This window comes from Capsicum annuum, unplaced genomic scaffold (genome assembly GCF_002878395.1).
Source record: "Capsicum annuum cultivar UCD-10X-F1 unplaced genomic scaffold, UCD10Xv1.1 ctg3428, whole genome shotgun sequence".
NCBI classification, from domain to species: domain Eukaryota; kingdom Viridiplantae; phylum Streptophyta; class Magnoliopsida; order Solanales; family Solanaceae; genus Capsicum; species Capsicum annuum.
Window position 1 is genome coordinate 20467 of NW_025841113.1, and position 12816 is coordinate 33282.

The 12816-nt window shown below is 34.4% G+C and overlaps 1 protein-coding gene across 1 annotated transcript; it reads right to left on the reverse strand.

The window, feature by feature from the left end:
- Positions 1–11457: 11457 nt before the first annotated feature.
- Positions 11458–12454, reverse strand: LOC107877542 (flower-specific defensin-like). Its single transcript, XM_016724207.2, has 2 exons — positions 12296–12454; positions 11458–11899 (listed from the first exon to the last, which is right to left on the reverse strand). The coding sequence occupies exons 1-2, from the start codon at positions 12357–12359 to the stop codon at positions 11643–11645; spliced, it is 321 nt and encodes a 106-aa protein (XP_016579693.1). The 5' UTR covers positions 12360–12454; the 3' UTR covers positions 11458–11642.
- Positions 12455–12816: the final 362 nt, after the last annotated feature.

The following is a 12816-nucleotide window of genomic DNA, read 5'->3' on the forward strand; positions in this document are numbered from 1 at the left end:
GTCTGTTGACAAAAATTTCTGCATGCCTTATTCAGCTCACAATCATGTCTCTTTCATATGTTGACTTTGTCTTGCTTTGTGCAATTGAAGAAGCTGGTAGCCAGTTTTAAAATTTTTTCTCACTTATTTTGATATAGACTTGACTCAAAGACAAGAGAAAAATGACAATGACTCTTATTTGGACCACTGACTCAAGAAAAAAAATAAAAATAAAGATAAGAAAGAAAAGACATTGAATGTCCTCGTTTGAAATAACGAAATGAAAAAAATTTATCTAAAAATGACAAACAACTCTAATGATTATGCCATGCATATCGGATTAAACTGCCTAATCTTTCCATCCAAAACCTTCTACCAATTGTTGTTGAGTTAATAACCTCGAAATTGAGTTGCTTCCTTAGGTCAATTGTATTTAAGACCTCATTCGGCTAGTGGCGCCTTGAAAGGTTTTTGCCAAGAAGCCTCTCTCATTTTCTTTTTTCCAACTCACCATTGCCCTATGGTGTCCGTGAGGGTTTTTCACTAATGAGACTCTCTTATTTTTATTTGTCTCAACTCACTGTCGTCTTATAGTACCCGTGAGGGTTTTCACCGATAAAGACTCTCTCATTGTTATCTCTCTCAACTTACCATCAACTTACGGTACCCGCGAGGGTTTTCACCGCTAAGACACTCTCATTTTTATCTCTCTCCTGATTCCTTACTCTGAGGAAGACAAGTAGTTACCAAAATGCATCATCACATCCATTGTATGCTTAGTCTTAACATCCTCAAATATTGATCTGAAGGTCTTTCTTTGGTTGTAACTTGGCTTTTGGATAGGGTTAGAAAGAAAGGATGACATAGAGACCAAACGACACTTGAAGTTGATGACTCTAGATTGTTTATTGGGTGAGACTTACAACTTTTGGAATCGCTCAAATAATGAGGATTACCTCATGCTCCAGTTTCTTTTGACTGGGCAATTCTAAATTGTTTATTTGGTTTAACCGAGCCCTTAGTAGGACAACCTACGTATCTCACCCCCGAGAGGAGAATCAGGTCATGCATAGTTCTGGCATCTTGTTCCGTTGCTTGATTCTGATTTCTTTGTTTTTCTCTTTTGATGACTCTTTTTCTTTTTTTTCTGACTTTACTTTTCTTGATATTCTTCCCTTTTCTTTTTGTTTGGACACATTTTTTTTCTGACACTATTTTTTTTACTCGACACTTTTCTTTTGAGCTTTGATGACTCTATCTTAATTCCAAAAGAGGTCTATGAAAGAAAATAACACTAAGGCTCAAATGGGGTACACAAAGGATGACACAATATATGGATAGCAGAATGAAATGCCTTCGTCATATCAATCCTTGAAAATGTTAGTACACATCATGCAATATGAAAGTGAAAGATGAAGATCATTTGTGACACTTCCACAATACTAATTTTAACTAAGCATATGTGCCATTACTGTTTCTGGGCTTGTCAATCATACAACTCCACCTGTGTTATAGACCCCTCATATCGACTGAACCATGCTTTCGTGGAGCTGATTTTTCTGTTCCTCGAGATCACACATTTGCTATTTGACCTAATTGAGCTATGTTTTTCAATTGATGACTAATTTATTCTTGTGATTCTCAATATAATTTCCTTAATTTTCAAAGAAGGCTTGAACTTGTCACCAAATGTCTCAGCACTCTACCTATTTTCTCAGATGCTCTCTTTTTCTAACTTTAACCCTCTGATTCAATGCTCATGCTTAAACTGAATTTTAAGATTTGGCTGAAAATTTCACTAGCATGTCATATCACTAGAGTTAACATAAAATGTACTATTTAAAGAAAACAAACAAACAACACATATTTAAAACACAAAGAAAAATGGGACACTTCATTTAGTTGAAACAAAAGATAGAAGGGTTTGAACATAAACGATAAAAGGGCAAAATAAGATAAATCTTGAACAATAACCCTGAAATAATTCAGAAAACAAAAAATAAAACAAAATAAGCTACCAGACCTCATCCTAGTAGGGAGAGGGGTGACTTCTCAATTGCTTAGCCTGATATCTTAAACGCTAGTTTGCATATCAGCATGACTAGAGCTTTTTTCACTGTCAATGTTTTGCACCATGAGTGATTTATCTTGAATCATCTTTTCAATTTCTCTTTTATAGCACGACAATCTTTAATATTGTGACCCTGAAAATCAGAATAATATGCACGTCATACATTAAGATAAAAAATTCTTGAATGTGGGTCAGGAGTATACCCAAGGAGAGGAGTGATCATGCCCTGATATACCAATCTTTGGAATAAACTTGCGTACGACTCTCTAATTGGTGTGAAGCTATTCCTCGACTTCTGCCTCATTTCATTGTTTGGCTTGGACCTCATGTGGAGTTTGAGGATGACTCTGAGGAGTTGGTGCATGCCATTATGGGTAAGAAGGAGATTGAACATATGGTTGTGCATTGTATACTGGATATGACGACGGAAGAATAGAGTATAATGGATTTAGGGAGTAATTTTGTGGAGCTTGGGCATAAGCTTGGGTTTGAGCCTGTGGGTAACGATGGGGTACTCCTCTTGCCCGTGCCTGTTGTCCAACTATAATGGCAGATGCATCTTCCTCATAATTCTTCTCTCCGACACTTTCCAAACCTTTTTGAATTACGTGAGTAGTCACTTTCAATATTGCAAAACTCACAATGCAGCCGGTCTTGATTCCATTTTTTATCATCTCCCCCATTTTGAGGACCTCAATAAATGGCTTGCTTAATGCAGGTAACAAGTGTTGATAATATGTTTCATCCTGTGCTTGAATAAATACCTTCACTATCTTACTTTCTTTCATTGATGGTTTCACCCTAGCAGCTTGTTCACGCCAGCTAATCGCATACTCTCTGAAAGTCTCAGTACTTTTTTTCTTCTTGTTAGTTAGGGATTTCTCATCAGGAATCAACTCTACATTATATTGAAATTGTTGCACGAATTCATTATCCAGGTCATCCCAGCTATTCTACTTGTCGATGTCTTGGTCAACAAACCATTCTGAAGCTAGACCTGAAAGACTCTCACCGAAATATGCCATGAGTAATTCTTCCTTCCCCCCAACCCCCTTAGTTGGTTGCAATAACATCTCAAATATGCTACAGGATCTCCATGTCCATCATACTTCTCAAACTTCGGCATTTTAAAACCAAAAGGAAGATGAACCCCTAGAAACATGTACAGATCTTTATATGAGACATTTTTGTACCCCCCAAGTCCCTGGAGGTCCTTTATAGCCAGTTCCAAATTTCTCAATTTTTTGGTCATTTCCTTTTGTTCTTTTGTTATAACAGGCTTCTCACTGTTAAGAGAAAATTCAGGCGGGTGAGTATAGCCATAAGGATTAGTCGACTTAAATGTGGGATCAATAGCATGATGTTGATCAGCAAAAATATTCAATGCTGGCTCTCTCGCAGAGTGAGAAGGCACAACTTATGGATAAACCTCAAAAGTAGGAGCTTCGGGTTGGGGTGGTGCTGCAAAAACATGAATAGTGGGTGGAGCCGAGCATGTGGTAGCTTTGTGTTGAGGAGTGAGGAAATGAATATTGGAAGTGTTTGGATAGTGTTGCCCCGGAGCAGGTTTTGATGCATATTGTGGTGTGTTAACAAAAATAGGAATCTGTGTAGTGACACTGGTGGCAAGCTAGAAAGATATTCCAGATTATCAGCGGGAAATGGAGGAGGTGGAAACCCATTAGCCCAAGCTCGATGCATTTCTATCATTTGTTGCTTTAATTTTTGAGTCTCTTCATTAGCTCTTAAATTCTCATTGCCCGAACTCCCTATCTGATCAGTGACAACAAACTCGATATCCTTATTGGACTTAACTTTCTCTGTAACTTGGTGCAATGTAGAGGACCAGCCAAAATGCCACAAACCAACCACCTTAAACTAACTGAACTAAAGAAACATCAAATGCGTTAGAGTTCAAACCCTTTTTTTTCCAATTTTTTTTCCTTTTAGAAAAGATCACCGATCCCAAGAAGGGCGCCTACGTATCTCACTCCCAAGAAAGGAGAATCAGGTGTGCGTAGCGTGAAGTTTTGCCAAAATGGCTAATCAAACTCTTTTCTTTTTTTCTTTTTCTTGAAATTTTAAGAAGAAAAGAAAAATGACAAATTGTCAAAAGGATAGACGAAAATCTTTTTGAATTTTTTTAGCTTTAATAGCCTATACAAAATGAAACATATGATTACCAAAGAAACACTTTTTTTTTTTGCATTTCATACGAAAATGAAACTTGAACCTATTAAAGGAAATTTTTTTGTACTTTTCTTTTATTGATGCAATGACACCTTCTCTAAATAAAGAGTGAAGAAAATCTTTTTTGAATTTTTGAAATAAGATCCCCGAACCAACAATAAGCTGCCTACGTATCTCACTCCTGAAAGAGGAGAATCAGGGGTGCGTAATTCGTCCAGATATGGACAAATAAGGATTAAATAACCAACACCCTGACTTGAGAGACACAAACACAAACAGAAGATGCAAAACGTCAATAAAATATTTTTGAGTTTTCAATTTGACACTTCATATAAAAATGACACCAATAACTACGAAAGAAAATCTTTTTGTTATTTTCGTGAAATGTACAAAACTCCTACAATTTTTTCTTTGCATCCTACAATTTTTTCTTTGCATTCTTCTTTTATAAAAACTACTATGAATGAAAAATCTTTTTGAAGTTTTCAAATTGTGAACGGATGCTAAACGAGATAGAGGAAAAATCTTTTTGATGTTTTTATTTTTTTGAGAAATGCGTGCAAAAGGTAAAAATCTTTTTTGAATTTTTGGATTGTGAAGAACAAAAGTCATACAAAACTCTAAAAAACTACGAAACTTTTAGTTTTTTTTTTTTTTTTGATTTTTCCATGCCTACACACCTTCCTAGCACATGCTTTTTCCCAAATCAGTCAGGCAAATGACCATGTTACCTTCAAAGATGCAACATTTAGCACGCAGGGATGCTTTAGAGGTGAGTCTCCTACAAAGGGCCACATGGGTCCTGCTAGGTCTCAATATGATGCAGATAAGCATGATCTAAAGGCTGACCTACGTTGGGGTTTACCAACAAGGCTGTTCGGGGGAGCATATGGTCGATAGTGGCTGCTTTTCTTTTCACCCACTCCATACGTCCGACTGCTCCCCCTCCTAAAATAAAGGTGACTCAACTAGAGTTTGTGTGAACGACGTGCACTCCAGGACTTGTTGCAGAAAGAATGACTCGGGTTATGCACATGATGCCAGATATAAAGCAGTCACACATAAAGAGAAAACTATAAACACAGAGCACGTAAGAACTCAACACTGATAAAACAATAGCGCAAAACAACACAAATAAAATGTCTATACACCTATAGTGCCAAACTAAACAAATACAACTCCAAAATAAACCAGAGATTCTGGGCTTGATCCCCAGCAGAGTCGCCAGAGCTGTCACACCCCTTTTTTACCACCAAAAAGATTATATTTAAGTTTCGAAAGGATTTTTATTATTAAAGTGACAAAAGATGAATTTTTTTTTCGAAAAGGACTTTTTATATTCAAAGCTCAGAGTCGCCACTTGGCATAATCCGGTGTGCCAAGTCACCATTGGAAAATCTTTTTCAAAATCATTTGACTCTTTAAACTGGTTTGCGAACAGAGATTCTGGCTAAGGAATTCTGTTGATCGAAGGGAAGGTGTTAGGCATTCCTCGATCCCGTGGTTTGACCACGGTCGCTTAACGGAACGTATCGGCAAATTTGACACTACGAATGTACAAACCATATAAAACACACAAAACAATCAATCAAATCAACAAAACAAAACAAATCCAAAATCAAAATGTCCAGTCCAATTATTACAAACAGAAACAGAAGAATGCAAAAATAAAAATCCTATTCTAACTAGTCGTAGGCTAAACTCTGTTGCTTTACCCGATACCTCGGGCCTTCATCTTGTATGTCCTCCAAGTACAAAACACTGCGGGGCATTCCCCAATGAAGAAATACAAATGAACTTGGGGCATTCCCCAGCTAAATGAATACATTTTTTAGTTCCAGAAAACCAAACAATTCTACGCATTCAATCAAACATCATTCCTAAATTTGCCTACCCGGACAAAATCATTTTTTTACCTATCCAATTCGACCTATCATGATACTATCAACGTTCAACATCAACAATAAATCAAAATACTATAATATTCATTCTTTTCGATTTACTATTCCCACCCCCAAATTCAACTCAAGGTTCCAATGTAATAATTCACAATTGCTACTTTCAAAAGTCCATAATCAATAACAATGAAACCAAACAAACAAACTAATATCACCAAAATATTCATATCATGCTTAACACCAAACAATCACACATATACGATGAAATTGAAATGAGAACGGGATAGAATTGGACCTCAGTTTTATTTCAATTCGGCCATTTGGTTAGAGCTCCGACTGAAACTAAAACATGAACCTCCAATCAACAATCTCAATCCAAACACCAACATGGTAAAGCCTTCCCTATTTTTTTCCCCAACCCGAACTCGATTTAGAAACTCGACAAGAACAAAATCCAACTTGAGTTAAAACCCCGACTTCCGAACCCAAATTCCCAAATGATTTTCTGATCCCGAGAAAGTGTTAACTTTGGCGACGAGATGCCTTTTTCCGACAATGAAAAGGTCGCCGAATAGTGTGAACGAGCCACTATTGCTCTCCTTTCTGCGTTTTTCTCTCCCCTGACGATCTCTCTCTCAAACTTCTGATCAAACTCCCATTGTTTTCTTTGCATGATCCCCTCTTCGATCTGTATACGTGTGTGGATCTCGTGAGGTCAGTGATGATGGTAGTGTGTTTGTATATCAGCTATGAGAGTGTGTGTTTACAGTGAGGTCAATTGGAGTGTATCTTATGTGTCATCTCCTCTCCCTTTTCTGCCTAATTTCTCCCGATCTCCACCCTCTCTTCTACTCTCCCTCTCTCTCTCGATCTACCCCATTTTCTGTGCGCCCATGGAGGCTTTCGTGAGTGGGATGGTGTCCGTTAATGGATGATGAACTCTGTGTATATATGGTGAGGTTCCCAGATCGTGTGTTGTGAGGTGTGAGTGTTGTGTATGTTGTGAAGAAGAAAAAACTAAAAAAAAATGGCCCTTTGCTCTTTTAATTCCTTTTTGCCTTTGTGGACAAGAAATATAAGGGGGAGGGGGTCACATGGGTATGGGTGAGGGTGGTGAGGTGTTCGCTTTTAATTGGAGAGATTGTTAGGATGGTTCCAACAAGATAAAATTTTGTTAGGGGGTTTGTTATTTTTGTTCTTTTATGGAGGAATAATTACACGGACGAGGGTACACAGTAGAATAAGGTAAATAGGTGAAAAATAACTTTCGGAGGGACAAAATTACGTGTCTACAATATAAAATATTAATTATTGTACTTCAAAGAGTCATATATGTACACTGTGTAGTAACTTTCACTATAAATTCTAGACCCTGCTATATATAAATTTTATTATTGCTAAAGAGATATTTCACAATCATATTATGTTTCTTTATAAATAATAGTAGTTGTCATTAACATTATTCACTTCATAGTGAAAATTTTAAAATACACATTTGAGGTTAAGAGTTGAATTCTTAATATATGCCTATTATTTATTAAACTAAGCAAAGATTGGATAATATTTTTGTTACACATTAATCATAATATTTTTATTATCTTGTAGTTTATTTGACAGCCATATTCTGAGCAACTTATTAATGAGTTGCCGGAATGGTGTCGCCAAGGATGTACTATTTCGATGGTTAAAGTTCCACTTATTTGTAGAATTCATCATGATTGGCACATGATTGATCGTGTTATGAGAAAATTTGGTTATGTCCAACTCATACCTATTCAACCTGAGTACAAACCATTTCATTTTAAATACGATAAGCGATTTCGAGTATCACAGGAGATTGTTATGTTGTTAAATGAAACAGAACAAAAGTGGAATAAGCGTTATGACAGTAGTGTTCACCCCCATTACATGATCAACCAAGAAGATTATAATCAATGATATTTCTATCACTCACGCCTTATAGTTGAAAATCCAAAACATATTGCTCAAGTTGGATATCAACCAATGGCAGATAGACATAAAGCATTGGTATGTACATTTTTTTTAAATTTATGTTAATACATGTCAATGATTTTTTCACCAACTAATGTATAAATTTTTATTTTTATTTTTTTGGCTAGGGGACATATAAGGGCATATCAAATTGCTCAAAATCTTGTGAATGATAATAATCAATCAGAAGAGGTGAAGCAAATCGCAATGCAATTTGCATCGATTTTCCTTGAGTCAATGACTGCTGCCTCTTTGGGTACGCATTTGACTTTTGATTCAGAGTACACACCGCCGAATGAATATGAGCAATCACTATCAGTTCAAGTTCGTCGACGATCAGCTGCACCAAGAGAGAGAGCTCGTCGACGTGGTGGGAGGGGTGGATAACAATGGAACGAAGTTCATATTGAATATAACTTAATTGATGAAGAAAATTCAAGTGATCATGGGGTACAATATGAAGGTAATTTCAATCTGTCGCTTGCTACAACTAATGTTGAGCCATATTACCCCGCATGTGATTACGTTGGAGCCTCGACTAATGGAATAAATTATTCTCATGAACAAAGTTCTTATTTTGTAACTCCACTTGTTGGGGTAATTGGATTTAGCCAATTTAACGGGATACTTTTCTAATGTTCATCCCACAACATGTCAATTTTCATTGCACAACTCTCCTTTTACTACAGGATTAAATTTTTCTGAGGTAAGTGTACGACACTATTATTGTATTATATTTACATTGACTTTTTAATTAAATAATATATTAATAATTTATTATGTTATTACAGGAATGAATATCCCATGAACCCAATGCTGTTGAAGAGACTTCCCAAACATTCATATGATGTTATTTTCTTGATTTACATACTTTTTAAATGAATGATTTTAAAATTATAATATATTAATAAATAAAAAATTTGCAGGACTTAGATAAGAAATAAAGATAAAGAATCATCATTCCAAATAGGAGTTTCACCAAATATTGGTTGCCCGTTGGACGTAAAATAATTCGGATATCATCCAAAAATAACCACATCATCTTACGAATTAGTAATACCCATTTTACTCCTAAACAACCTTTTCAAACGATCATATTTGAGAGATAAAGGAAATAATTGAACCACTATAGGACGCCGACTATATCGCACCGAATTTCCATCATGCAAAACTTCACCACCCCAATGTAAATTTACTCTTACCTTATCCATTTTAAAGTAAGAAATGAATAAGGTTCAACAAATTTTTGAGTTATGAAGTTTAGCAATTATTTTGAGTTGATGCACGAAATGAACCTCTGCTCACACTCTTTATATAGCAGCGAGAAGTTGTTACAAGGTAAACATGAGATCCTACCTTACAAGGTTAACGACTCTATTTACTTTGTAGCCTTACACTTTGCTGACACTTACATATAGATAATAGATAATGTAAACTCACTATTTTACCCTATAAGGTAAACTCCCCATTTTACTTTACAAGGTAAACTCATCATTTTACCTTATAAGGTAAACTCACCATTTTACCTTATAAGGTAAATTCACCATTTTACCTTACATTCTAACAATTGAACTGATGGTGTTAACTTTCTAATAGACAAGGTAAACACCTGTGTTTACCTTGTCCCTTTTGGAATTTTTCACTATTGGGGTGCCCTTTTGGATTTTTGACTAAAAAAACTTGACTTTTAGGTTTCGGGCTCATAAAGAAAGTGTGGATGATATTAAACAAATATTTTTAATTTCGTTTGGTGTGTTTCGATCATTTTGTTCCTTTTTAGAATTGTATTTTGGTGTTTGTAATTTTTCGGAATGGGTGACACGATTCCAGAGGCGTTTGATTGCATTTCATACTTATAGACCGTAAACGATCTCTTTTCGTTGAGACACACACAAACTTAATGCATGATACATGAAGGACTGATATGTCACAACTTAATTAACGTGGAAAATGGCTACTATAGGCCAAGACCACAACATTATAAGTTACCCTTTTAAGAAAGGAAACACTTTATTTAATTTTGTGTGACACTAAATCCATAATCAAACTTAATTACGCCTTGAAAATCTATTCTTCAAGCAATTCTTCTTCGAGAGTTTTAGCATCCTCAACCAAAATAGTTCGATCATCATTAGGAATATTGTCACCTACACATGGCTTAAAGCATAGGCACTTCTTTGGGACGTTGTTACAATGGCCATATTCAAATTTATCCTGCTCGATACAAACTTTTATACATAAAGATAAAGTGTCAATCGTACATATTCCTTTGAAATATTTGCTTGTAGTTTTGCAAATGTTATAACCTTGCACCCCTACAATCATTCATAAGTTGTTACAATTATTCCAAAACAAAGATGGCTTAAATAAATATAAGTATCAAAGATCTTAATTGTCAGAGAAATTGATTTCAAAAAACTATATAATCCATCATAATTTGACTAATAATCAACCAACATACTAGATGCAAATTCAAGGACATGGTCCCCTTTCTATTAGCGTATTTTTTTATTTAGGGTTTATATAAATTCAAGGACACTTGAATTTTTGTTGTCGTGAATCTGTCCACAAAACTTAAAATTTATTAGCACATTACTCCAAGTAACTGTATATCCTAAAAGAAAATATTATTCAATGAAAAAATAAATGGAAAAATACTAAAAGTTATTTATTTTCATATTTTAGTTCTAGAAAGTAAAAACATAGAATTGCTTATTAAAGCAAAAAGAAAAATCACAAGAAAATATTGGATAAAGGGTTTATCATTTTTTTTAATAAGCCATCACCACGTGTTGTGGTGCCTTTGATGAGGGGGGTTAGACTTGATCCCTACCATACTAATTAAATCGAAAAGAAGTTTGCTAAGGGTAGAGATGGACCTTACCCTGAACCAACATATCACATCTCTAAAAGATTCATTAAAAAAAAGAATGAGGAAGGAATAACCTACACAATCTCCGTCTCTATAAAGCATATATACATCGACATACAACGAAATTACATTTTTCTATTTCCTCTTCATAGAAGGTAATTGTCGCTTGTCTAGTTGAATTAAACCTTTGATCTCTTGAGGAAGAGATTGCCAAGATTAGAAAAAGGTTTCATTTCCAATAGTAGAGGCCATTTTTGCAAAGTAATCAGCTGCCATTTTTAATATATGAAGGGGTGTGTCTTTTCCCAAATTTTAAATGTTAGGGGGTAAAGTGAAATTCATTCAAAAAAATTTATCGAAAAATATCATATAAAGAAATTATCGTTCCTTTTCAATATGTGAAAGAAGTATTATTTTCTAAAATGTAAATGTTATAAATGAGAACGGAAAAAATATAAAACAAAAAAATGTTTGCTAATGGTAGGCATAGACCGTAACATGATACAATTGATGTGGCACAACTTATTTAATGTGGAAAATGGCTACTATAGGCCAAGACCACAACATTATAAGTTACCCTTGTATGAAAGGCAACACTTTATTTAATTTTGTATGACACTGAATCCATAATCAGACTTAATTACGCCTTGAAAATTTCTTCTTCAAACAATTCTGCTTCGAGAGTTTTAACATCCTGAACTAAAATAGTTCCAGCATCATTAGGAATATTGTCAAATGCACATATCTTAGTGCATAGGCACTTCCTTTGGAGTTTGCTACAATGACCATCTTGAAATTTATCCTTCTCGATACAAACTTTTCTACATGAAGAGTCAGTAATACATAATCCTTTGTAATATTTGCTTGTTGTTTTGCAAATGTTTTGACCTTGCACCCCTACAATAATTCATAAGTTGTTACAAATATTAGAAAAGAAAGACACGTAATTGAATCAAATATATACAAACAACATTAAAGTGTGAATCAACTCACTGTTCCTAAAAAAGTATTACTAAAGTTTCATCAAGATTAATTATCCACTAGACTATAAGTTCGTAAAAGAGAAGACCACATACTTGAAAATGTTTATCAAACAAACAAATTCTTTGAAAGAATCAACAAAAATGGTTAATGAAAACACTATTTTAAGTCTTTGTATCTTTATTATGATTTCATATTAGTACATAATAGTCTTTGTGTCTTTATTATAAGTAATATTCTGACTAGGAAAATTAGAGTAATACTACAAATTATATATTTTGAGATTTTAGAAAATAAAAGATGAAGACAAACCATAGGCAACAAAGAGGGTCATTGCCAAGACAAGAAATGCCATGAAGTAAATGGAACGAGCCATAGTCTCTTTGAATGACTAAAAAAGATTGCTATTTTTTTTTTTTAATAATAAGAAAGATTGAAATTTGAGTTGTGAAAGAACAGCAGAAAAATGGAGGTATTTATAGGCAATGAAATTAGAGTAAAACCAAAAATGATAAAATTTAGTAGGGCCAATAAATATGTGGAAGCAATGGTGGTAGGTAAATTTAAATGCTTATAGATTAGAAGAAAAAATAAAAAGAACAAGCGACGGAAGAAATAAGATAGTCAACTAATTGAGCTATAAAAATTATTCAATAAAAAAAAGATATACATTCGATTTTTCAATTTGATTTCTTGTAATTTTATCCGAGGCTCGACTAATCTTTATTAGCATTGAAAAATCTCATTTTGAGAAGTAAATCGTTACCCATCAATAAATTACTTGATTATCAGAACTAAACCAAAACTTTCTAATTAAGAATGAAGAAATATTT

Coding starts and splice junctions, on each gene's coding strand:
- LOC107877542 (XM_016724207.2), bottom strand. CDS start 12,359: ATGGCTCGTTCCATTTACTTCATGGCATTTCTTGTCTTGGCAATGACC. Junction 11,900..12,295: donor GACCCTCTTTGTTGCCTATG/GTTTGTCTTCAT, acceptor GAATTATTGTAG/GGGTGCAAGGTCAAAACATT.